General features: G+C 40.0%; 1 protein-coding gene across 1 annotated transcript in view; it reads right to left on the bottom strand.

Annotated features, from left to right (window-relative positions):
- Positions 1-26,656, bottom strand: part of sema4gb (sema domain, immunoglobulin domain (Ig), transmembrane domain (TM) and short cytoplasmic domain, (semaphorin) 4Gb) — a 64,282-nt gene that overhangs the window by 9,222 nt on the left and 28,404 nt on the right. Inside the window, exons 3-13 of the mRNA XM_051939894.1 lie at positions 19,008-19,156; positions 18,554-18,616; positions 17,690-17,788; positions 16,969-17,062; positions 14,862-14,975; positions 13,144-13,298; positions 7,195-7,370; positions 5,259-5,397; positions 4,148-4,370; positions 2,787-2,902; positions 2,300-2,454 (exon numbers count right to left, since the gene is read on the bottom strand). Coding sequence (XP_051795854.1) covers positions 2,300-2,454; positions 2,787-2,902; positions 4,148-4,370; positions 5,259-5,397; positions 7,195-7,370; positions 13,144-13,298; positions 14,862-14,975; positions 16,969-17,062; positions 17,690-17,788; positions 18,554-18,616; positions 19,008-19,156 — 1,483 coding nt within the window. The remainder of the gene's footprint in view (positions 1-2,299; positions 2,455-2,786; positions 2,903-4,147; positions 4,371-5,258; positions 5,398-7,194; positions 7,371-13,143; positions 13,299-14,861; positions 14,976-16,968; positions 17,063-17,689; positions 17,789-18,553; positions 18,617-19,007; positions 19,157-26,656) is intronic.

The following is a 26,656-nucleotide window of genomic DNA, read 5'->3' as shown; positions in this document are numbered from 1 at the left end:
AAATCTTTAAGGGCTGTGGCCAAAGCCGAGTCGAAAGATAACTGTTTATTGTGCGCCGGTTGTTTCTGTCAGAATCGTTGCGCCTCTGTCGTCACTTCGTTACGCCCGCCTTCTGACTCTACACTTCATGGTGATTGGTCCGGCCAGTTTAAGGAGAATCCAGCCTCGAGCCTTATGGAGGGTAACTAGACCCACCCTGGCAGAGAATTAAATTCGTTGCCGTGGGTTGTCTAGCGCGGCTAGGCTGGTCTCCACCAGCTCCTGAAGGCAAATTAAGGCTCCTTAGCTGTTTAATTTGTCTTTTTTTTTCTCCTGTTAGCAGTGTTGGAAAAATAAGTAAATTTATACATGCTCTGTGCTAAAATACAAATTTTAGGTAGGTATTTCTATTCTATGCAACTTTATACTTTATCTCTTCTGCATCTCACGGGCAAATATTATAGGATTAAGTATTCTTTAATGGCCTGACAAAACTCATCTCTTCAGCTTCATAAACTGTTTAAAAACCTCTTTGATTAGCTGGAAAATGCCACAAAAAAAATTACAATTTGCACATCAGTGTAGTAGTGATATTAAGTCACAAACATCATATATTTTAGTAAAACACCGACAGGGAACATTTATCTGCAGAATGAGTATTTTTAGTAAATATTACTGATTATATTTACATTACTTTCTGTGAGCAAGATTATAAAAGCAGGAGGTTTCCTTGTACTATTTAAATACTGCAGAATTAGTATTCTTTACTTAAGTAAAGGGTTCAGATGCATCCTCCACTGCCACCAACTCTCTGCTGTTCACGCTGTGTTTTTAGAGTTTTTTTTGCTCAAAACAGCCGAAGGAAGCTGTCGATTCTCTGCATGTTCAAATGAATCCTGTGGCATTGTCATTTTGCTGTGTTATTTTGATAGTGTAACAAAATACTTTATCAAAGCCACTTCAAACATACTGTCCCAAAAATAAGTTACACAAGCAGAACTTTAAATGCAAAAAATTACCGGTTATACCATATTTTTCTGCAAAATGTCACAAAATTAATACAGTATAAGACAAATAGCAGAAAATGTGACATTAAATTAAGGCAAATTAGTTCAAATAACACATAATATGCGCAAAAAATTAAGGAAATATAAGAAAAATGCCACGAAATTAAGGCTGAGGCTGTAGATTTATGGGATTAAATGATGGATCAGAGTTTATCAACCACAATATATAAGAAACTTCAGACAAAGATAAGGCAATACTTGTTTTTTTACAGCTTTGTATTTTCCTAATAATTTCCTTGGAAGTATCCTATGTATAAAGACCCAAGTGAATATGAATGTTTTTCTTTGACAAAAGAAAAATATGCATTCATTATCACTTTGTATTTTTGTAATGGTCTCCAAGTTCTATTAACATTATTAAATAAAGAAACAATTATCACGACTGCAGCTTCTCCGTTTTCCCTTTAATTACGGCAAAATTACACTAACGGTGATTGCCGAGTTGTGAGTCTAAGTAATACTGAAACAGAAATGACTTCTTTTGCTTTTCAGTTTCACATGCAGAGTTACACTCAGCATTAAAGCTGAAACCACGTCCAGATGTTTCTATTGTGTGCGTGTTTAATCATTGAAATTCAAACCTTCTCTTTGCAGAGGAAGCTCCTGCTGAGCGGAGGAGAGCTGATGAGAAAAATCCAGGTCGACTACATTGTCTTAAACCTGCTTCCATCGAAATTCTGTTTGGAAGTTGTATAAATAATTAACTGTGTTCTGGTATTGCCGGTGGGCACAGAAGGAGGAAATAAACATCAAGGAAAAAGGTCATGTGATGCAAAAATGTACACAGTGTAGAAATTATGTTAAGTTAATGTTTTTAATTATCATATCATCAGCTACCCTAAAGCATTCGCCGTGTTATTTAAAAGTTATATTAAAAATGTCGGAGGCGTGACGCTTATTTACTCTTGGGAACACTTGAGTCGAATATCTAAAGGATGATATATAATGTCTCTGTTTATGTGCTCAGTTTTTCTGTTTATCGAAGTTTGGAACTAGAGGGAAAAACAGATTTAGGGAGTAAATGAAGGACGCCACTGATCTGAGCGAGCAGGTGGAATTGTTGAGTAGGTTTAGGGAAGTATACACTCAGGATCTGTGCTGGAGAAATACAAATTTATCTGTCTCAACGAGAATCTGGTTTGTTCTCTGCCAAACCCTCATTTTCTGTCTGCATTTCTATAAAATCTTGTCGGTCCGTCTGTCTGTACGTTTGCATCTACATTCGTGCATTTGCTAGGCGTGTTTTTCCTCACCTCTGTGCGCGGGAGGAGACTTCCACACACACTTTGCCATCCCAGCCGCAGAACGGGTCTCTGGCGAACACGCAGTCGTAGCAGGAAGTGTACCTCTGACAGGCTGACATTGGCACCTGCACCACTCCAGAGTACGAGCCAACGTAGATGCTCCTCTGCAAAAACAAAAGGCAAACACGTAGCTACTGGAGCGCACTGCAATGTTTGTTCATTATACACCAATTAATCAGGGGTTTGGAAGTCTTTTCATCGCCTGTTTGCATCCGATTACACATGTAGAATAAGCTGGTTGTACGCTCAGACATTAATTGAATTGTACTGACTGCCTGATGAATTAAACCTCTCTACTGACTGCTAGTATACATTCTATTTCCCTGATTAGTCAGAGCTTGCTCTATCAAACGCTGCATGTTTTACATTTGCATCACTTAACATAAATAGGCCGTTTAAATCTCTCTGTTCTGACTCCACATGCATTAATACACACCAGAGTTGAGGATATGACCATGCTCTCTATTGGCTGCGGGTCATCAAACATCTGCAGCTCTTCTATAATGTGCGTTTCTCCATCGATGTCCACAGCTCTGTGCAGCCATCCGTCATCTGCGAGAGACGACACAAGCCTGTCACGCTGCGCTGAGATGGCGAACATGATAAACTTTAATTGTGAGCAGGCGGAAGTGAGCATCTTGCTCGAAGCGCTGCTGTGCCAAAGTAGACAATCACAGATCCACATGCACGGCTGTCGCCTCTTGTTGAGCAGTGATGGAGCACTACGGCAAAGACGTAGTAGCAACAGAAGAATGTCACGAAAATGTCAAATTGAAAATTAGATTATCTAACGGTAACTGAATTACTTCTCAGCTGAAACAGTAGAGTGTCTCCTCTAATGAGCAATCAAAAACAAAGTTTAGAAAAACTACATGTGAAAAAGCAACAAAAAATAGAAACTAAATGAAACAAAAGTGAATTACTTACACAAAACTTAGATAAGACAGACAGATTTATTAATCTCGAGGGAAATTCAAGCATAATAGCAGAAGTTTCTCAGTGTTGAACCTGTGGGTAATACCTATCTGTATGTCTGCATCATGACTCCACATGGAAAAGATTTGTTTTTGAGATTTCACAAAGATTGGAAAGGAAACAGGACGATCGGTGACCAACTGCAGTAGTAATCAGGCTGTACAGAACAAGTGATAGCACCACTAATCAGTGCCGCCATGGCCGTCCTTCTAAAATGACGCCACAGACAATCTGGTATTTACACAATCTATCTTTGAAAAACAGCCACAGGACAAGTGCTTCAGGCTTGGCACTGGGGTTATCAGTGTAAATCAGAGTTTCTGTGACAGCTCAGTCAGTGTGAAGGACGGTTCATAATGACAACCTCTTATGGACAACGTCCAAGAAAATTATCTTTGCCTGCTCTTCAACATGAAACTGCATGATGGAACTTTGCAAAAGGACATGAGAGAACGCTGATGACTGTTGGGAGCTTGTTCTTTGGTCAGATAAGACCAAGATAAATGAGTTTGGCTCAGATAGGGTTTGACAAGTTTGCTGTGAACCTGGTCAGGACTACACCATTGAATGTGTAGTTCTGACAGCGAAGCATGGAGGTGGGAATGTGATGATACTGACTTTAGTTGCATTGATTTCCTACTGTGAAGCCTGGGTTTTTATTATGGAAAGCTAAACTTTTAGTTTCTGTAGACATTTAAGTGATATTGCATGGTGCACTCACTCCTGTTGTAAAACTGTTTATCAGGCTTCAGATACACAGATAATACTTGCTATTCGGATCGATTCACTCATTTTTGGTGGGATTTGTTGACTGAAACTCACCAGTTCCCAGAAACAGAACGGTGTAAATGTTCCCATCTAGTGCCGGCTCCTTGTGCACCACTATCTTGACGTAGTTGACGCTCCTCTTGAAGACCAGCGGACGCACACCCATCGGGTGCACCTGGTTAGCCATCAGTGGGTGTCTTCTGGCGAAGGTGAGGACATTGTCTGGAAGGTCTCGAGATGAGTTGATGCCCTGAGACCTGTGCAGATCTGTCATACACTGAAGAGAAATGATCACCATGTTTGATTTAATGCAGGATGGTGAAATAAAAAGACTAAGAGTGCCTATAAAAAGTATTCACTCCCTTAGAAATGTTTCCTTTTTATTGGGTTTCAGAGTACCTTTTCGACCATGAGACACCTGTGACTTCTGTAAAGGAGCTATAAGCTTTAGCAGCTGAGGTGATAGAAACTTTACATGAACCAACTGTTATTTGTTCTTCACCACTCAACGCTTTATTAAATCTCATCTAGAGTTCACTAAAAGACATGTGGGAGACTCTAAAAGTCAACTGGAAGACAGTTCTTTGGTCTGGTGAGACTAAATTTGAATATTTTGGACTTCAGACTTTATGTCTAGTGACACCACACACCAACACAGATCATCACCAACACACTCCCCACTGTGAAGCATGGTGGTGGCATCATCATAAAGACAATGACCCAAAGCATACAGCCAAAGCCACACAGAAACGGAATAAAGGCAACTGAGTGAATGTTCTAGAGTGACTGATTCAGAGGCCAGACCTCAGGACAACTGAGAAATTGTGGCTGTTCATTCATGATCCTCATGTAATCTGACAGAGCGGGAGCAGTTGTGCAACGAAAAACGGGGTGAAAGTGCAGCGCTGATTAAGACATGGCTAATTGAGAACCATTCACACAGACTCAATGCTGTAACTGCGATCAAAGGTGGTGAATACTAATGCAATCACTTATTTTACATGTAATATTTTTAATTATTGGACATTGCTTTGGAGAAATCAGTTTTCACTTTCACATAAAAGAATCTTTTTTGGCAATGATTAAATGCTAAAATGCAAGAAAAGGGGAAAACGTCCAAGGATGGGTGAATACTTTTAAAGGAACTGTTTTAGATGAAACTTACAGATCCAGGTCTTGGCTCTGGAACTTTTCCTGTGTACTCCCTCCACTTTGAGTCCTGCACCTCCATGTAGGGCCCTTCGAAAACCTTCTGTATATCTGAGAAGGCGTACTGGCAGATAGCAGACGCTTTGATGTTCTTCCTGAAAGACAATCCCCCACCCCAACCCCAAAGACACAACCAGAGGACACACTCAGGATTAATGATTCAAAGTTGAATAAACACTGAGCAGCTATTATCTGGGGAGCAACCGCCACCTGGATCGAATTTCAGAGACGTCACTGATCATCAGTGACTGCTGACAGGCGGTAAGGTGACAAGACTACCGAGGGCCGACCTCTGTTCTCTGAAAACTGAGGCCGTCACAGTGGTAACGCTTTGTTTTTTACACTTGGATCTTATGAAGCCGTCTTGAATGGGCATGTGGGAGCGGCGTTGCTCACAGGTTTGTAATTTTCCCTCTTTATCTCAAGCAGCAACTCCCATCATCAACTCCAAAAGGAAGTATCTGTTTTCGACAGTGGACTCACGGCACTAAAATGCCCACTCCCTGTGAGTCATGAATAAAACAACCCCAGTTGTGGTTTTGGTATTGCACCTGTGAAAGAAAGATTCTGTGTGGCAGCATGTGTTGGCAGCCCCAACCAGGTGACCCTCCATCTGAAGCCCCTAAAGGTGAGATTAGTAATGGGGGGGAAAGTCTGCGTCACATTCTGAAGTCTATTGTGTGCCCACCTCGGTCTTCAAAGGCATTCAAGTGAGAAAAATGAGAACGAAGTGAAACCAGAAACCGTCTTGAAAACTGGCGATCATTATAGCTGTGGGGCTTACTCATTCTTGCACGCTTGAGTCTAACTCAAACCGATGACTGCTGCTCACACAGGTGTACGTGTTTTTAAAAGAAACCTCGCATTAGGAGAGAAAAGGAAAAGACAGCTGCTGCAGTGGAAGACAGGACCACAGACTGATCAAATATCCACAAAGGGAAGTGTGACAGTGAAGAAAGGGACGAAGCGAGAGAGAAATATAGTATTAATGTCCCGTTGCAGTGCTGTCCTCTCCATCAGAATCTAAACACCCCGGGACAGTTTTATGCAGCATGACTCTGCATATCAGCATAAACACACACTCCCATCACCGCCAGAGTTTCCACTAGCAGCCGTCGTCCTCCGACATCGTCCCATCGGTTCCGACTGCTTCTCTTTTGATAACAACCCACCAAGCGCCTGAAATAATGTTTTCTTTTCATTATCAACTCATCTGTTGATTACTTTCACAATGAGTCGTCTAATCTGTGAAATGTGAAGAAGCAGTTTGACATTTTTTGCTCAATTCAATTACTTCAGTGACTAATGTTGTTGTTGAGGAATCTGTTAATGAAATCAGGCACAAAACTCAATTTGTTTGTTCTTCTGAATGAAACTGATCCGCGTTCATCCCAGAATAATCGCACATGCTCGTGATGTTAATCAGTTGTTTGCTTGCTGGCAGCTCCATCCAACAGCCAAGATCACTACTGGGCCTCGTTAATGCTCCTGTGTCTATTCTGAAGCTAATTGCTGCAGGCAGGCTAAGTAATGTGCAGCTCAGTGGGAAACTGTCATGTCTTTCTCTTTAGCTGTAGTAGGATTATTAGTTTTTATTGGTAGTATAAGTATTAGTAGTAGTACTAGTGGTATTACTGTTAGTAATAGTAGCAAGTATAATTGCAAGTATTAATAGCATTATTATTATCATTATTTTATTGGTAGTAGTAGTACTATTAGGAGGAGGATAAATATTATTGTCAGTATTGATATTATTAGTTTTAATCACAGTAGTAGTACTAGGAGTAGAACCAATAGGAGGAGGATGAACATTATTGTCAGTATTGCTTTTAACATTATTCATTATAAGCTGCTTCCTGTTAACAGAGTAAATATTCATCATCCTCTCTCACCATTCCAGTCCAAAGATGCCATAAAAAATGCTGCTCTGGGCGTCTTTTCCTTGCAGGACGAACACGTCGCGCAGGATATTGAGGTGCAGCTCGTACTCTGGGACCGAACAAACCATCCTGGCCTTCAGGAAGGAGGTCCACTTCCTCTGCAGGGTCCTCTGGCCTCCCCAGTCGTTCTGCAGACAGAAGAGACAGCTGATGGATGGACGGATAGATGGACGATTAGATAGAGTCGCTCATCTGAGCTGAAGTTACGCAATCCCAAACACTCTTACGGACGTGTAGACGTCAGCATTGAAAAGTCTGCTGCCGTAATACTAGTGACACTGTGATAGAGATGATGCACATACATGTATTCACAAGAGAGGCATCGAATCATAATGTACACATGATGATAAAATGACAAGAGCAGTCATGAAAAAGCTCGTGCTGAAGCTCATAGCGGGCCTACTTTAGCACATTTGCTCTAATTGCATTTCAGCAGCAGTGGGAGGGAAGGCAGCGAGAAATCTCTCCCTAAAAGAGTAATTTAGCACACCTCATTTAGACGAGAAAGGGGAAAAGAAAGAGCCGGTGACTCCTTTTCTCTTTGTTTGCCTGATTCACTGTGCCTCATCCTTCTTTGTTTATGTCTTTGGGGGACATCTGTCGTTCATCAAAGCCCTCCGCCTGGCTTCGACCTCCCACACAAAAAGGGAGAGTAGCTCGAATCCACATCAGACGTGCATATCTGAAACATTAGCGACACTTCCCATCAATAATACTAACTCAGTTTTCTGGTCAGAGAAGAAAGACAAAGAGAGGGAAAGGACTGCAGACAAATGCATCCGCTGCTCTGAGTTCATTCTTTTTCGCTGGAGAAAACCTCCAGAGAGCTCAGCGAAAGAGAGAGAGATGTTAGTAAAGCAGAGTTAAGATGGATGCCACTGAGAAAACAACTAAATACATTTCTCACTGAGAGGATACCAGGTTGTTTTAGTGGAATGAGCTAAAGGGATGCACGGGGAGATTACAATTTATGTCAGTCAAAGCGATGCCGGGGTCAGTGAGCAGTCATGGGTTAAATTCAAGAGTGAAGAATTGAAGCGTAGTGCCATAAATACATGCCTGTGGGGACATTAACCCTACATGCACTTACAAAGACGCTGTACAATCTGTAGTTTTTTTCCCCATCTAGCTGGAGATATATGGAGCACCAAACTGGCTCAGAGGTACAGATTTTTGCTTCTCTGTTGCAAAAAAAAGATCTTGTTTTCATGTCATCGTGTCCCCTCTCTGATAAAATGGGTCACGACTGGCGTGGAAGTACACGCAGTCTGGCCGGGAAGTGAGAAACAGAAGAGGACGGCTGGTTAGGCAGCTCAAAAATGGCAAGTCTTCAGTGGGTTCGGGCCAGAGGCGACTGCCAGGGCCTTCGCTATCTGAGGATCTGCCTCCAACCAGCGTGGTGTCGGGCTGAGCTGGGGACCGGCCTGACATCTGCATGTGCTGCTGCTGCTGTGGCCTAGTTCAGGCTGAGTTATTACACTCTGACAGCTCACTAATGAAGAGAGGAGTCCAGACCTTATTTCCAGAAACGACTTCTTTTGGACACAGAGAGAAGGCAAAACGTCGGCACATATGGATTATCTCACTTCCTGCAGTTGCATAATCAGTTTTTGTGACAAAAAAATGTGCATTAATATACTTAAGGTGCAACATAATCTTTATTTTCAGCCCTTTAGCATTTCTTGCCTTGCTTCTTGGCCTCATTATCAATTTGCTGTAAATTTTCCCAGTGAGGAATCAATAAAGTTTCTTATTTTAATCTAATGAAAAGGCAAATATAAAGACGTGTAGCTGCAGAGTAGAGAACAAAAACCCAAAGGAAGAAACAGGATGATCAATAATCTGTGTTAAAAGCCTTTAACTGAAAAACACTTTTTGCTAACTGAACTCTTGTAGTGAAAACGGTATGCAGCATTTCATGATTCGACAATTATATTCTCCTTTAGATGAAGAAAAAGGTATGAAACTAGTGTTTGCTGTGTATCCACTCTTATTACAAACTAGGGAACAACTGTTGCTGCTGGTGTGATATTGGCATCGTAAAGTGGTTTATGAAGCTTAAAATATGAGATATTGTGAATTCAAACGGTAGCTCGAAACAGTCAAATGCCATCCAAAACACAGAGGCTGAATTTCATTTGGCTAGTGAGTGCAAAAGCTCCTCTCTGGTCATTGATTTAACTTCTAAAAACTCATCTCTATATATCAGATTTATATATTTATAAGTTTTCTAAATAAAATAAATCATTCTGGCCTTAAAAATTGCTTACATGTAACGCTACACTCTTGTTTCATCTACAAAGTCCAGATCTAATTAACTCTTATACCTCGATCCAACCACTCCTCCTCTATCAGTGCAACTCCAGCACACCAGCTCACCTCTCAGACAGCTCAACCAAAACTACTGGAGTAATTCAGCCATACATGTTCAAACTGGAAACCCTTTCTGAAGAAGAATAACCACACGGACAGCTCCACCCTGCAAAAGCTGACAACAAACCTCAGACAGCTCCTTAGGTTTAAAAACCCAGAAGTGTTGCAGGGTTACCAGGAACAAGACCCAAGAAATAATTAACTTTAATTAAAAAAAAAACTTACTGGAAGGGTATTTGGTGAAACAAACAAAAGGCAGCTGGTCATCCAAGGATAGTAAGTCCATAAGAAAAAGAAAACACATCCAACTTAATCCAAAGACATGGCAAGCTGCTGGGGAAAGCAGGTGGTAAACAGGAAGTGGAACCCAGAGACAAAAGAGGATTTAAAAAACTAAAAGCACAAAATCAGATGGAGAACAGAAGGAGAACCAGACAGGTAACGGGGAGATGGACATGAAGTACGCAAACACACAGATAAAAAATTAGGGAAAAGTGACAAAGGGAGGAAGGAAAAATGGAAGGAAAGGATGTCAAAATAAAACAGGAAGTAAAACTAACCAAAACCATTGGTTAGTCATTGGTACATGGCATTTTCAAGATAGATAGTCATGTGATTGACTGCTTATTTTCATCATGATGCTTCTTTCATCATATAAAAACAGTACAGGGACACGTTACCAGGGCAAAAACTGGATTTCTTTTAAGAACGTGTGCGATATTGGTTGTGATATATAGACGTTTCTAGTAGGGCATGAGTATAAATTGAACATAAAGGCTGCAGCAGCACAAAGTGAAGCAATTCAGTCAGTTAAATAAACCATGAAACACCAAGAATGAGTAAATTTTAAGTGCCTGCTCCCATGACAGATAAGCCAATGAAATTCCCCTCATGCTGCACTCAGGGCTACAGAAGTAGAAATTAAAAATACTTTCTGCCACCAAAAAAAGTAATCAAGCCACCCCTAGATGTTTTGGATTTTTATTCATGCCAACTGCACGGATGAATAAATGAATATCCAGCAGCATGCGAGGAAAGTGGAATTAAACGAAAGTCCCGACTTGATGTCCTGTCATTCAACGTTTGCGCGCAGAATTTTTCATCTAATAAATGATGAAATTCTACTGGACTTACTGGGAGAAGCATTAATTACAGCAGGGACGGCAAAAATACATTTTAAAATCCATCTCTGACGCAGCCTCTGAAGGAAGAGAGCTTTTCTGTCTTGATATTACTTTTCGCCCTCCTTGATTGACTGCTGATATCCAGCAGCGACACCGCTCGCTCTCTCTCTCTCGCCTCAGGTGCTGAATATCGTGCAAGCTTTGAGGCTTTCTCCCAAAATGTCCTGTCATGCCTGAATAAGAGCATAATGAAGCTTCTTGCAAATCTGCACCTGCACCTGAATGTCAAAAAGCCGTCTTTAAATGGATGGATGGAGCCAGAAATGTCTCCAAAGGGGCTGCAAAGTAATAAGAAGAGAGTTTTGGTGTCATTACGTTAAGAGTACATTGTTACCTCCACATAGAGAGCTTTGTACGGTTCAGCTCATTCTGTTTAGATGTTTAAACCTGATGCCAACCTGAATCCATCATTAAGAAGTAGAAGTCAATAAAACATGAGTCATTTTGCAAGAAAGAGACGAGTGAGGGAGGCCACCAAGACACCTATGACTCCTCTGAAGGAGCTGCTGCGCCTGAATGTCAAAAAGTCGTCTATGAATGGATGGAGGGAGCCAGAAATGTCTCCCAAGGGGCTGTGAAGTAATAAGAGTTTTAATGTTATTACGGTACGAATATAATGTTACCTCCACATAAAGCGTTTTGTACGGTTCAGTTAATTTTGTTTAGATCTTAAAACCTGATTTCAAACTGTATCCATCATTAAGAAATAGAAGCAGATCGTCCATAAAATATGTAGGTGAGTCACTGTGCAAGAAAGAGACTAATGAGGAAGGCCACCAAGACACCGAGGACTCCTCTGAAGGAGATACTGCGCCTATTAGGGCTGGCCCGAATAGAGGTTTCTGGCCTCCGAATATTCGGGCCCTATTAAAGACGAAGATCCGGATATTCGTTCTGCCCCGTAATGTCCGATGGAGGGGGGGGGGGGGGACAGCGGAGACGGGCCGAATATTCGGATCCGTTCGTCTGGTCTCCTGGGTCCACATTTTGCCCTCGTTTAGTCTTTAGTTAAACTGAAGAATTCCCAAACACCGGTCTTCAGCATCTTGTCTTGTGTTTATGCAACGAAGTGAAGCGTGACGTCAGAGTCGGCAGCCACCCGGCCATTTGGGTGGTGGAAACAAACACGAATGGAGGAGCCGAAATGAGCCAAAGAACACGGCGGGATGAGCTGATATGTGCCGAAGGGGCAGGGAAGAGACGAGCTCCGAATATTTTCGTCTGGGGGGAGGAGGGGGTGATCACATCGGCATATGTGTATATGTTATAGACATATGTGTACATGTCTATGTGATCACCATGTCTATGTGATCACAGGACGAGATGAGCTGATGTGGGCAGAAGGCGGAGGGAAGACAGTAACGCTGCATATTCTTTCCGCCCGGTGACGTCCAACGGGGGGGGCGAATATTCAGATACCAAAATTAATATCCGGATAGTGTCGTAGCAAGCGAATATTTGGGATATTTGGGTCCAGCCCTAGCGCCTATATATGGACGGACGGACGGACAGAGCGAGCCAAAAAATGTCTCCAAAGGGGCTGTAAACTAATAGAGTTCTGGTGTCATTATATTAAGAGCACATTGTTGCCTCCAACTTTTGCACGGTTCAGATTCTAAAACCTGATTCCAAAGGTGCTGCTCAATAGGTTTTCTGTTCGGTTCTTTTCTCTCTCGTACATGCACAGAAATCCTTTTCAACGGGCTTGCACGAAGTGGAATACAACTGCATCACTGCACCCGCTGAGTCTTTCAGTCACTTTTTTTGACTCCGAGAGCTGACAACTTCCACACAACAGCTCACTGTGGAGGTAATCACCATTTTGCAAGGCTAAAAGAAAGGAGAGGAAGGAAGAAAGAGAGACGTACAGACTTCTAGCCATGGTTGCCGGGCATGCTGTCTGGACCACGGATGCTGATCGCAAGTGAAATGAGGTGAGAGGAAGAAAGAGGAACAGGAGGAGGGGAAAGAGGGCAATATGGCAATAAAATGAAGGAGAGGGTTTGCCATTGGAGGTGGAGGTAGTCTGCCTGGCAACAGAGAGAATTCAGTGTAGAAACGGTGATTAGACACCCTACAGCACTGAAACTACCGAAAGAGGAGAAGGCAAGAACAGAAAAGTCCACTGTAAATCCATTTCTATTTCATTCTGACATAACATATTAAATAATCTCACTATTATTACACTTTGAATGACTGGTGACTTTCCTCGATTTCTTTGATTTCGACCCTTTATTTCCACGACCTTGCAGGGAAAGTAGAGCCGTCGTTTTTATGGAATCAGCTTTCCAAAGCATTGATGTGATTATGGCTACTAGTGATTCCGTTAGCTGCTCTCTCTGACCTTGCAGACTCGAGCAACCCTGGACACCTTGGTCTGGCTCGGGTAGGCGACCTGCTCTTGGCTCCTCTCAGTGAAGAAGAAGTAAATCTTGTCATCGTCGCCGATAGAGCTGTTGATGCTCTCCTTCAGCAGCACTGAGCCCACGAAATCTGCCTCTGTGCAGACACACACACACACACACACACACACACAGATGTCCAAACACAGACCTATTAGCAGAATAGGAAGTGTCGCCTTGGAAACTAAAGACGGAGCTTTTAAGTATGATGGAATCAACACAGCCAGCAGAGCCTGTTAGAGCTGCAGTGCGGTGCAATTTTTTTTTATTCTTAATCTCAAAGTGAATGAGATTTTTGTAGTAACAACAAAACAGCTAACAAGATTTAAAAAGAAAACAGTTCGGTCTATTCAGTAGTCGACTATAAGTGGAAATATACAGTATTAAACCTGCAGCCACAGAGCATATAAACAGTATTCTTCCATTATTGAGCAATGGTCAATCTAAACTAGCTTCATTGACAAGAATTTACCAAAACAAAAGACTCTTTCATGTCAAAGTGAAAGCAGATTTCTACAAAGTGACATTAATTCAACAAAATATGCAAAATGTAATGGAAAATTCAGCACAGTTGCAGCCACTTATTGCTAGTAGTCACACGGTTAGTGAAATATGAGTGCCGTCAATTCGCTTCAGGTGATTGTAGTATGAAGACAGCCGTTTCTAAAAGGTCCACTCACTAGTGAATCCTGGATATAACTACACCATGAAGACAAAAGAACACTTCCAACGGCTGTGTGAAAATGTTATTTAAAAGCACGAGTCAGTGGACGGACAAGAACATTCCCAGGTCACCGAGTAGTCCTTGGAGTACAGTTAAATCCATCAAGAAAGACTAGACGCTGTGATTGGCAGACACCAAACACATCACAAACACACCACCCCCACCGTGAGGAATGGTGAATACCAGCTTCTAACTCCTTCATAGGTGTCTTCGTGGCCTCCATCGCTAGACTTTTTCTTGCACAGACTAAGCTTTAAACCCTTCAATGATAAACGTGGATCTAAGAGATACCCATTTCCCACTAAACATGGGTCACTTTTGACCCATGTTGTGCATCAAAAGGTTAAGGATGGTTTGCTTTAGGCAGAGTTACACATAGGTCATATTCCTTCTGTTATTTCACGACAGATTTAACTGGACTCCAGCAGATATTTGGTGACCTTGAAGTTTTCGCGTATCCACCCCGACTTAAACTATTAAACCTTTTCATAAATGTGGTCTGAGCATTTTCTTTTTTTTGTCTTCATGGTGTAGCTTACATCCAGGAGATCTGATTCCCCAATGACTAGACCTTTCAGATACAGGTGTCTTTACACTACAATCACTTGAGGACAGATTTGCTGCACTGAGATGATCTCCATTCCACTAACTGTGTCACTTTTAGCACCAATTGGCTACACCTGTTTTGAATCAGGAGAGTCACTTTAAAGGTGGTAAGTACTTAGACATTCACAATTTCTTTCCATTTTTCATTAAATGACATTACTTTGTAGATTTTTGTTTGACTGGCATTAAAGAGTCTTTTTTTGGGTTAATTCTTGTCCAAAAAAAAAAAAAAAAGTCAAATAGAATTGACCATGATTTGAGTCTGAAAAGCAACAAAAGGAGAAATCTTCCAAAAAGGGGATTCTTGACATATTTATGGATTATATTTACCCAGAAGCCACCGGGTGGGAGCCTCCTCCGTCCTCAGCGTGGGGAAGGGGAAGTTCCTCCGCACATCTGGCGAGCTGCGAAACTCGTACTGAGAAGCCGTGAACATCTCACCGTCTGATTAACGGGGCGCACAAATGTGTCGGCGGAGGATGCATTAGGAGAGAAATATGTTGAGACATCAGAGTTTAATCAGATGTAAATGGAAGCAGTTGGAATACTGCAGAGTAAGAAGGCAAACTGTGACCCATCAGTCCGTGCGGTTGGAATATTTGTAACGGTAATTAGACGAACATCACAGTCTGCTTAAGCTGTTGAATCAGGAGAGCGTTTGAGGAGCTCTCCTGGGTCTTAATTTGCTGTATTGCAGATGCTGCATAAAGTAATTGAGATTTCTCAGAGAGGGTCTTTATACAACAAGCCTGCATGTATGTCTGAACAGTTGATTGTTGTAACCATTCCTCATGCGCACGTTGGTCGTCAAGCAGGATGAAGCAATCAATCCTTCTACAGAGCAGGCAAGAGAAGGATTAAATCTGAACATTAAGGGGGAGATTTTGAGTATTTAAAACTTAATTTCCTGAATTTTGGTCAATGTCTGTTGGGAAAATCTCCATTTATGATACAAAAACCCAAGATTCAGGCACAACGAGTTAATCCTTTGCTTCTTTCATGTCTTTATTGACATTTATCCTCCATCTCTCTCTTGAAATCTCAGCCAATGAGTGCAAGAACACATTTAAAGTTCCACTAAAGCTCCAGTAATTTCAGACTTCAGAATCCAGGCATCATTGTGAGTGCGTATTAGCATCTATAGCATCTAAAGCACGTCTGGTTTCCTTTGTCCTCCTGGATGAACCATGATCTGCATGATGAATCCTCACACACACTTAATGACGACGTTAGCATTTGTTCAAAGCACTGCTGAGCCTAATTATAGCCCCACAGCGCCGCTAGCCCGGCTCTGAACTCACCATCTTGGTTGACAATGCATTCTGAGCGTCTTAGTTGAAGTTTTTACACATTGTTTGCCATGCATGATTGATTGATGACCATGACATCAGCATGATATAATCAATATTGTGTCCTTTGTCATGCCAAGCTTCCTCTTGAGTCTCATGTTGTGGAGCTTGCATCATTGTGAGTCTTAGTTATTACTTCTTACTAAATGCATCACACTTATTGATCTTCCATTAAGCTCTGCTGTTAGCTAAAACTCCCTATACACTTTATATCAGAGGTGTCAAACTCATTTTAGTTCAGGTTCCACATTCAGCCCAATTTGATCTCAAGTGATCAGTAAAATCACAGCATAATGACCTATAAATAACCACAAGTCCACATTTTTTCTTTGTTTTAGTGCAAAAAAGTACACTCTGAAAATGTTCACATTTAAGGAATTTTTTCAACAAAACATAAAATAAAATTACATTTCAAATCAAAATGACAAAAGTCAGACAAAAAACAAGACATTATAAAAATGAGATGTAAAATGACAAAAATGAGACAAAATTGAGAGAAAAGACACAAAACAAAACAAAAGACAAAAAATAGAGAAAAAAGTTACAAAGGGACAAAAAAAATGGACAAACGACAAAAGCAAGATGAAAAATTGCACAAATGAGACCGCAAATGACAAAAGCAAGAAACAAAACAAGAAATAAAGCAAAACAAAACGACAAAAACATGAGACAAATGACAAAAATCAGACCAAAAAAACAACAAAAACAAGACAATACTACAAAAATGAGACACAAAAGAACAATGAACAATCCAGTATTTTACTTTCTGATCCAAACAACTTGTCATGGTATAGAAATGATTTTAAATTTATAGTTTTACTAATTTACAATCTGCAGTTAATGTCTTCTCTGGAATTTTTACACTTTGAGGGCCGGATTGGACCCTCTGGAGGACCGGGTTTGGCCCGCGGGCCGCATGTTGGACACCTTTGCTTTATATATTTAGTATTCTTGTAATTTATCTGAGCAATATCTGGTACAGGATCTCCAAACTTCCATTTAATCTTCCCATTTCTATGTACTGCTTTGACCTTACCAGTGCACTGCAGGGCTTCTAGAAATGATTAAAGACGTTTTGTAAAACGTACCTACGAGGAGGCCGGTGTATCCCTTTGCCGGGTCATATGGACATCTGTCTCTGCCCTCCTCAAACCCGGAGGAGAAGCTGAACCGCTCTGCATCCTTACAGAAAGAGTAGAGACGACACTCAATTAATCATTTACTGAAAAGCTTTGCTCCAGGCTACAGCAGACAATGTACTTTTTTTTTGTGAATGCTGAGACTCTGCGGTGGAAATCATGACTTTTTTCTTGTTTTATCAAATGATTCGATATGGCATTCAAGGATTAAATGGGAAAATGTCAGCACAGTCAAAGTCTACGCTTGTACGTCTTGTCCAAACAGTCATGACAATTATGAGAAAACATAACATCAGTTGAAATGTATGTCAAAAATCTGTGCTCAGAGGGAAACTGAAGATTGTAAATGGTGAACAGGCAGAGCTAAACAAGACTCCATCCATCTCAATGTCCATCATCAAGTTTTAAAAAACTTGTTTTAAGAGTCAGAAAAAACCCTGAATGAACTGAGTTTTTAACCCTCCCGTTGTCTTCATTTATAGGCACCAAAAATATTGTTTCCTTGTCTGAAAAAAATCAAAAAATTCTGCAAAAAAAAAAAAAAAAAAAAAAAAAAAAAAAATCGCCTAATTTCTGAAAATTTGCAAAACCTTCAGGAAGAAAATTACAGAATCATTAGTTTAACTGCGAGTGTTTCTGAAAGAAAATGTTAAATAACCCGGGTTCTTACTATATAAGCACAGAGAGGTTTGAAGGCGTTGGTTCCACAGACGTACAGGTGAGTCTCGTTGTATCGCTGCAGAAAACGGATGTGGTTGTAACATTCTGTCTGCAGAAAACAGAGGAAAAAACAAGTTATTTCTGGCTCTAGAATAACGGGAAAGATGGAGGAAGCACAGACCAGTCAGGCTGTTTTATGCATATAGTTAAAAAGTCTGTGTGAATTATTTTAACCCTCCTGTTATCCTCATTTACGGGCACCAAAAAATATTGTTTCCTTGTCTGAAAAAAATCCAAAAACTCAGCAGAAAAATTCCCCAAATTTCTGAAAATTTGCAAAATCTTCAGGAAGAAAACCCAATAATTCCTTAAAGTTTTTTTTTTTTTTTAAATCCCCCAAATTTGGCAAGAAAATTTTGTAAATAATATCAAAAAATTAGTAAAACTCTAAAAAATAATCCTATTATATATATTTATATATAATATTTCTTAAAATATTAAATTTTTTCCACATTTTCAAACTTTAAACCATAAGAACCCAGACCACTTTTCCTTAAAGGACTTAATAAGTTAAGGTCAGACATAAAGCTTTACAAGGAAGAGACTGGGGCACTCAAAATGCTTGTTTAAATGGTGTCACCGTGGGTTCTTATGGCTTAAACCGGGTCAATTTTGAACCACAAGACGACACGAGGGTTAAAAGCTCCTTTCTTTCTTCTTGCTTGATGAAGAAGCTGAAAGGATTACCTGCTCTGCTGCTGTCATAAGCAAACTACACATCAGAAAGGCTTCATCGTGTTCTCCGATAATACCTCGATAAATAAAGACCTTGGCTTTTCCTGGAAAGAAAATGAGTGAAGCCGCATCCTTGTACCTGATTGTCTCTGCCTTTGCTCAGACACTGCTTCTTCTGCTCGGGGGAAGCATCCCAATCAATCTGCAAACAATGGGAGGGCAATAAGGATGACTCAGTTAGCTCGATAAATAAAGAGGGACAAAGAGATAAATAAAAAGCTCCGCAGACAGACAGGAAATGGGGAGATAAAGGGAAGAAAACAAGTGTGTGTACGTGTGCGATAACAGGAGGAGAGACGGCTCACTTCATTTTCTGGCTGCGTCACCGATTTCTGACTCTTCAGTAACCCCTGAATAAACGCCTGCTGCATTTAATCCCATATCCATAAAATTGGACCAACACAATGGAATTTGTTCAATCTGCTTGCGGCTATTATTAGTCTCTCCTCCTTCGACACTCAGGAGACGGGAGGAAAACTTGTCAAACGGGTTTTTTGTTTTGCTGCGTCTTTCAAAAAAGTGCCTGGACTCACGCTGAGGTTTGCAGGTGTGGAGATGTTGGAGGTGTTGAGAGCGTAGACGGATCCTCTTCCTCCCACGTACAGCAGCCCCACGTCCTCCTCCAGCAGCAGGGTGCTGTAGTTCAGGGACGAGCCGCTGAAACGAGAGCTGCCCAGCATGCCTGAAAAATATACGACACATGATGTGAAGGCCAAAACTTAAAGTACAAGTACCCATATACGTACGGTTTGCAGCCTTTTTCCTTGTCTAGATTAGTGGCCTGCACTGTAGGTCATCTCAAATTCATCCAGCTAGGAAATATAAGCGCCTCTGCAGCCTTAAAAATGTAAATTAACTGCACTTTGATTAATTAGTTCAAAGGCAGCTGTGGAAGTGTGAGTTAATTCATTCAAAACAACAACAACAAAAAATGCCAGAATCATTCCTCCTCATCCGGTTATTTTATCTATAAATCATTTCTACAGAAATTAAAATCAGGGTGTGGACAGCAGGAGGTCAGGTCAGTGTTTGTCTTTTCTAAATAAGATGTGAGCTCCCTAAAAGCGTAAGCTGTGGAATTTTGTGGGGAGTCTATAAAACATTGACAGCATGCTCTTTTTTGCCACATATTTCTATCTTTTTGCATCTTCATCACCATTAATCATACGTAAAATTAAGCAAATACTGATGTGTGATTCAAGCATGAGGGCGATTCAGCACTAATTCACTTTAATAAAGATACAGATATGGATGCTTTTGTGGCACCACATGAATTATAAACTTCATTCACTATGATTGAATAAAAAAAAAAACAACTTTATTGACAACTGCCATAAAACCAAACTTCTATTCTTATTAAGCTTCTGCACCCCCACCACCCACTTACAGGTTCAAAAGGCTTATCTTTTTAAAAAAAATCACCAAAAAATACACCATTTATCAGAGCGACTGACTATAAAAACAGAATAAATCAACAGATTTTCAGCTTTCTGAATTGCGATATTTCATCCAAATCCTTTCACATACATTTCTAATTTAAATTCAGCAAAAATAAACCTTTTGTACCGACTAGAATCTGTAAAATACAAAACATTTTGCCCTCCTCAACACAACTGAGAGGCCATGACAGGAAATTAAACCATACTTGAGCTATAAAATAAATGCAATGTGGCTCATAAACGGTATATATGGAGGACGCATTCGGCATGGTGAATCATCACTCAACAGTTAAACTGAGAAAGAAATTCATCTTTGTTTTATGATTTTTACTTTACTGCACAGGAGAGGTTTTTCTGCTCTCTCTACTTCCAGCCATGGTTGTTCTGTTTCCATAGAGGAGCAGGATTTTATGTGAAAAATGAGCCCATAGTGAGTAAAAAATGTGACAGCAGCAAAAATAAACACCCAGAAACTGCTTGGAGTTCAGAAGGTTAATATGAATAATGATAAACAAAGGCTGAGTAAAGAGCTTTGTACATGACTAGCCAGCAATACAAGCTGAAGTGCTGTTTCATTTTATACACAGCGGTTCATAAATTCCCCTTAAAGTGATGAATTAAATCAGCGTCGGTTGTAATTTAGTCCCACTTCAGCAGCAAATGAGGCCAATAGACGCCAATGCTGCCACGTAAAACCCTAAAAAATGGGTGATTTCACTTTATTTGATTGTTTTCAGAGACTTCCTTCAACTTAAACCTCGCTTTCATCGTCTCCACAGACAAAATCCTCTCAAAAAATAATGTATATCTGGAGAACATCCCAACAATTCCATCTTAAAAACAAATAATCAGCGGTTGTATTTCAGTGAAAAATGAGCCTACAGTGAGTACATAAAAAGTTCAGAGGGTTTTTATGAATAATGATGAAGTAAAGCTACGTGAAGAGCTTTAGAAAGGTTGCATCTGTTGTTTCCGACCATGAAAAAGAAGGAAAAAAGCGAGCTTCTCTAAAAGCTATGGTATCATTTACATATGAATTACAACATAAAACATTAGGACAAAAGTATAGGTGGACAAAGTGTACATTTGTAAGATATTTTTTCTTCATTCTGCTTCATTTTTTGGAAGTTTAATGCTATTATTTAAGCAGTTTAGGTATTATTTAGCTAATTTCAGACAGTTTTGTTGACAAGTATGTGTTTAGAAACTTTAAATGTGGATGTATTTTAGAAATTTGCCTTTTTTTGCTCAGTTAAAGCCACAAGAAAGGCACAAAGTCACCAAGTGCTTAACAGAGAAAACCAACAGAAGCCCAGAAAAACGCTAAAAAGAGGAAATAAATAAAAAGTACAAAGACAAAGCAACGGTAGATCTAGGATAAATAGATAAACAGTCATATTTAAAGTAATAAAAGCATGTAGATTATCATAGGAGGTGGGAAAAAGCCACTTTAAATAGTCTTGAGCTGTTTTTTAAAAGCATTAACTGGGATTGTACATGTAAGGCCACAGCTCCAAGGACTGAAAGTTAAGATATTTTTCTTCATTCTGCTTCATTTTATGGAAGTTTAATGCTATTATGTAAGCAGTTTAAGTATTATTTAGTTAATTTCACACAGTTATATTGAGGTGCAGGTGTTTAGAAACTTGAAATATGGATGCATGTTGGAAATCTGCTCAGTTAAAATCAAAAATAAGAAATTAGGAAGTGTAATTTTGCTCTGAACACCAAAAGTCAGCTATCACAATGGCAGCAAAAGCAAAAATAATATACTAATATAGCACCTTTTACAGCAGAGAAAGGCAACATAACCCCTAAAAACAACATAAAAGAGGAAATAAATAAAAAGAATGAAGACAAAGCAACAGTAGATTTAGGATAAATAGATAAATAGTCATATTTAAAGTAATAAAACCATGCAGATAGTAGAAGGGAAAAAAGCCAGTTTACATAGTCTTCTTAAAAGCATCGAACACCACTCCACATTTCTACCTGCAGACCTAAAGAATAGTCTGCTATAAGAGCTTTTATCTTGACTTCACCCTCATTGAAACATTTTCCTGCATCCACACGCCACAAATGAACATCCTTAGCGTGACAGTCTGATCTGGTAGACGGGGGGGTCGCTGCAGTGATGGCTGAGAGGCAGACGGTGGGGATGGGGGGCACAGGGGAGGCCAAACTTTTAGGGCATTCAGCAGGAATCGTGGCCCAGTAATGCCACATCACATCAGCAGGGCTGCCACAGAATCAGCATCCTCACCGCTGAGTGAGAACGAGGGTGAGGGGAGATTCAAACAATAACTGGGCCAAGTGAGGGTCTACCGGAGTATATGTGTTGGATAATAAGGGTTTTATTAACCTTCCTGTTGTCCTCATTTACAGGCAGCAAAAACATGGTTTCCGTGTCTGAAAAAAAAAAAGTCTAAATTCTCTAAATTTCTGAAAATTTGCCAAACCTTCAGGAAGGAAATTACAATAATTCCTTACAAGTTTCCCTGAAAATTTTAATTTTAAAAAAATCCCCCAAAATTTGGCAAGACAATTCTTGTAAATATTTACAAAAATGAGTAAAAATCTACCAAAAAAAATCCTTAAAATATCTAAAGTAATTCTATATATATCAGTAAAACTTTTGAGATATGCGGCTTGTTTAACCCTCCTGTTTTCCTCATTTATGGGCACTAAAAAATATTTCCTTCTCTGAAAAAAAATCCAAAAATTCAGCAAAAAAATTCCACATTTCTCTGAAAATTAAAAGAAAACTAAAGTAATTCTTTAAATGTTTTATTTTAAAAAATCCCCCAAATTTAGTATGAAAATTCTTGCAGATATTTAAAAAAAAAAAAAGAGTAAAAATCTTCAAAAAATCCAAAAATACCTAAAGTGATTACATATATATCAGTAAAAATTATATTTTCTTGATTTTTATGTGAATATTCTTAAAGAAACTTTTCTTAACGTTTCTTTTTTTCCACCAAAAAAATGGTCAAAAATTTCCCCAAAAATGTTGAAAATGTGGACATCAGAAGTTTCACTGTGAAAATATTTATTTCTTCCTCCACATTTTCAAACTTTAAAACAGGTCAATCTGACTTGCAGAACAACACAAGGATTAATCCTTCACCGATGCAGACAAAGGCATTATTCATCCATTGCAGAATAACCGGCCTGATGCACTAAACTAAATATTTGAACGTGGCATCACAGAAACGGGGGCATGAAGCTGCTTCTGCTGAGAGACAACAGAAAGGAGGACATTAGTTTTTTTCTCCTGTGGGTAGGAAACATCTCCCTCTGTGCAGAAGTAGGTTTACAGAGCTCCGGTTTGCACTCAGAGTGGGTGATTAATGTCTGATTAACCAAATCTGACGTACTGGAGAATCAAACGCTGCATGCAGCCAGAGCAGCTGTCGTCGGAGAACAACGGTTTAAGAGAAGATATCAGCCCTGTTACACCGAGGAATATGAGTCAGCAGACGGCACCTCCCTCGCCTTCTTCTCTTTCATGCCGACGTCCCTGCTCGCAGTAATCAGACAAACTATATTAGTCGTCCCGCCAATCGATTCACTGTGGTGTGAGGGCCCGGCACGCCTGTCGCTGTTAGTCTGTTCGCCTGTTCATTGTGCTTCTGATGGAGCGAGAAGGGTCCAGTGCAGCAGAAAGTGGCCGAGGAGGTCGCAGCACAACAGCTGGAAGCGTACAGATGATTAGCCAGCAATACACGCCGAAGTATTATATATTAATTTATAAGCCACGGTTCATAAATTTCCCTTAAATGTGTTGAATCAGATCAGCGTTGGTGGCAATTTGGTGCCACTTCAATGGAAAATGAGGCTAATCTTGAGAGGTAACTGCTAAAAAAAACTGTGAAAATAGAGCAAATAATGGACTCAACACATTATTCAATTGCTTTCAGAGACTCACTTCAACTTAAACCTCAATTTGATCGTCTCCGAGGCCCAATTCATGTCAGAAACTCACATAAAAACAACAAAAGCTGAAGAGAGAACCTGGAGACAATTCTAACAATAGTATATGAAAGCTAGTAGAATCCTGCTTTAATGTTTGATAGCAGCGTGAGAGATAAAAGCTGAAGTAGTGTATTATTTCACATGCCACGGTACATAAATTTCACTTAAATGCGTTTTCTATTAGAGTCGGTGGCAATTTGGTGCCACTTCGATGGAAGATGAGGCTAATTCTGAGACGCAACTCCTGAAAAATAGGTGATTTCAGTGAAAACGGAGCAAATAACGGACTCAGAGCACATTATTCAACTGCTTTCAGAGATTCACTTCAGTTTAAACCTCAATGTGATCGTCTCCGAGGACAGAACACAACACACAGAAAAACAACGCATATCAAAAGCGATATAACAAAACCTGGAGACCTAGAGAACCTGGAGACGATCCCAACAATAGTATATGAAAGCTAGTAGCTGTAAAGTACGGTATTTAACATCTATCTATTCACCTAATGTCTGAACAAAAGAATCAGGAATTAAAAAAAGAAAGCTAGCAGAGTCTTGCTTTAATGTTTGATAGCAGCATGAGAGATAAAAAGCTGAAGTACTGTATCATTATATATGCCACGGTACACAAATTTCACTTAAATGTGTTGGTTTAGATCAGAGTCCGTGGTAATTTGGTGCCACTTCGACGGATGCCACTACAAAACTTCATATTCTAATTACCCTTCTGAACCCCCAAAACTCACTGACAGGTTTTTAAAATTACCAAAAATACACCATTCCTCAGAGCAAGTTTTTTGGTGGCACTTCAGCGGTAAATGAGGCCGATATACGCTAATGCAGCCACATAAATCCTAAAAATAGAAGTGATTAATGGACTCAACAGCCTCAAAACACATTATTTGACTGTTTTCAGAGACTCACGATAACTTAAACCTCAATTTGATCGTCTCCGAGAGCAAGTTCACAACACAAACTCACAGAGAAACTTATATATATATATATCGCAGTCTCTACCCTGACATATATATATCAGAGGCAATATAACAAAACCTGGAGAAGATACCAACAATATTATCTGAAAACTAATAATCAACAGACTCTTCCTTCAACAGCAGGACAGATAAAAGCATTTCCAATCCATTATGCCAGGCTTTGGTGCTTCAAACAAAAGGAAGAAGATCAAACTCTCCATACAGAGGATGAAGAGGAGTCCCTAAAATGACTCGAGTTTTTTTGAAACAGCGTTCTTTAGCGAGATCACGGATCAGGAAATGATCCTACCGGTCGCTTTAACTACGCGGCACCATCTGTTCTAGTCAGCTTATTACGGTATCAGTTAAACTACTGTGTGTGCTTGAATGGGAGGCGTTCGCTTTGAAGCGTTCTGCAGGATTTTGCAGAGTTTGTGGGGTTCGAGGTCTTGGTTTGGGTCAATGATGACCACAACCCACTGACCTGCAATGCTCTAAGCAGAGGCTGATTGTTCCGCCACTATTCCTGTATTTTCTTGATCTTGACATCCAATTTGGGCATCAGTTTTGGACAAATAACTAGAAAGTTTCTTTGATTATCTCCTGTTAATTCCTCTGCATCTCTTTAAAGTCGATCCTGAAGAGTTGAGCGGTTGCTGCGTGGATTTGCAAGTTGTTGAGGTGGTTAAGTTGTGACGTTTCGATCGTGTTGGACTTTTTTGTTCTGTTCTTGGTCAATATATTTTCTTTTGCAATCATTTTGGGGTCATTTGCCTGTTTTTTGCTTGTTAATGTTGCTTTCCTTGCAAGTGATGGAGGAAAAAGTCATCATCACCATCGGTCCTCTGAGACCTGCAGCAGGATTTGAGGTTATCGAGGTAACTTCAAGGTTTAATTCTGCCTATTTTAGGACAACAACAGTGGTCTTCTCACACTATTGCAACTTATGCTGAACTGCCACCCTTCTCCAGACCACGTTTTGTTCAAGATAACAGATGAACACGTGCTAAAACGCCACCTACTGACGAATCAATACTACAATCTCCAATCTCACGGAGTTCAGACCAAAGCTGGTACTGTAAAGAGTGCAAGAACTATTAAAGCTGCATTTTCAAAGGTACTTTATTAAATAGAGGCTGATATAGATCAATATAATCCTTAAAAAGAGACTGATTAGACTGATTATCTCCTGGTGCCTCCTCTGCATCTCTTTAAAGTTGCGAGTTGTTGACATAGGTATATTTAGATATTTAGATTATTCTATATGCTTTTATTTGTTTTGGCGGTGATTCTGGGGCATCTGCCTGTTACTGGCTTGTTGATTCTGCTTTCTTTTAAGGTGCTGGAGGACCAACACAGCCAGTCAGGTTTAATTCTGGGTTTTCAGGACTACACCTATGATTTGGTAACTTATGCTGAAGAGAAGTGAAGATAACAGATCAGTGTTAAAACACCGCTTACTGACCAATCAATACTACAATCTCCGATCCGGCGAGGCTCGGACCAAAGATACTGCTGTCAGGAGAACAAGCTGCAATTACAAAGCCACTTCATTGTTCTATACGCCTTTATATATTGATATAATCCTGAAACAGACACTGATAAAGCACTAAAGCCTTGTACTTTCTGACTTTACAAGATTTGCAACGAGAGTTCTTATCGCTTTAAATGATGTTTTTATCTTTGTTCTCTACTTGCTCCCAAAACTCTTAAACGCAGCTGAGAGAATATAACCGTCGCACACACTATGAGGACTATCACAGCGAATGGAAGATTACTGGATTTATGCTCCTCA

This window comes from Acanthochromis polyacanthus, chromosome 19 (genome assembly GCF_021347895.1).
Source record: "Acanthochromis polyacanthus isolate Apoly-LR-REF ecotype Palm Island chromosome 19, KAUST_Apoly_ChrSc, whole genome shotgun sequence".
Classification (NCBI taxonomy): Eukaryota; Metazoa; Chordata; class Actinopteri; family Pomacentridae; genus Acanthochromis; species Acanthochromis polyacanthus.
Note: the sequence above shows the minus strand (reverse complement) of the source record. Positions and strands in the feature narration are given on the sequence as shown.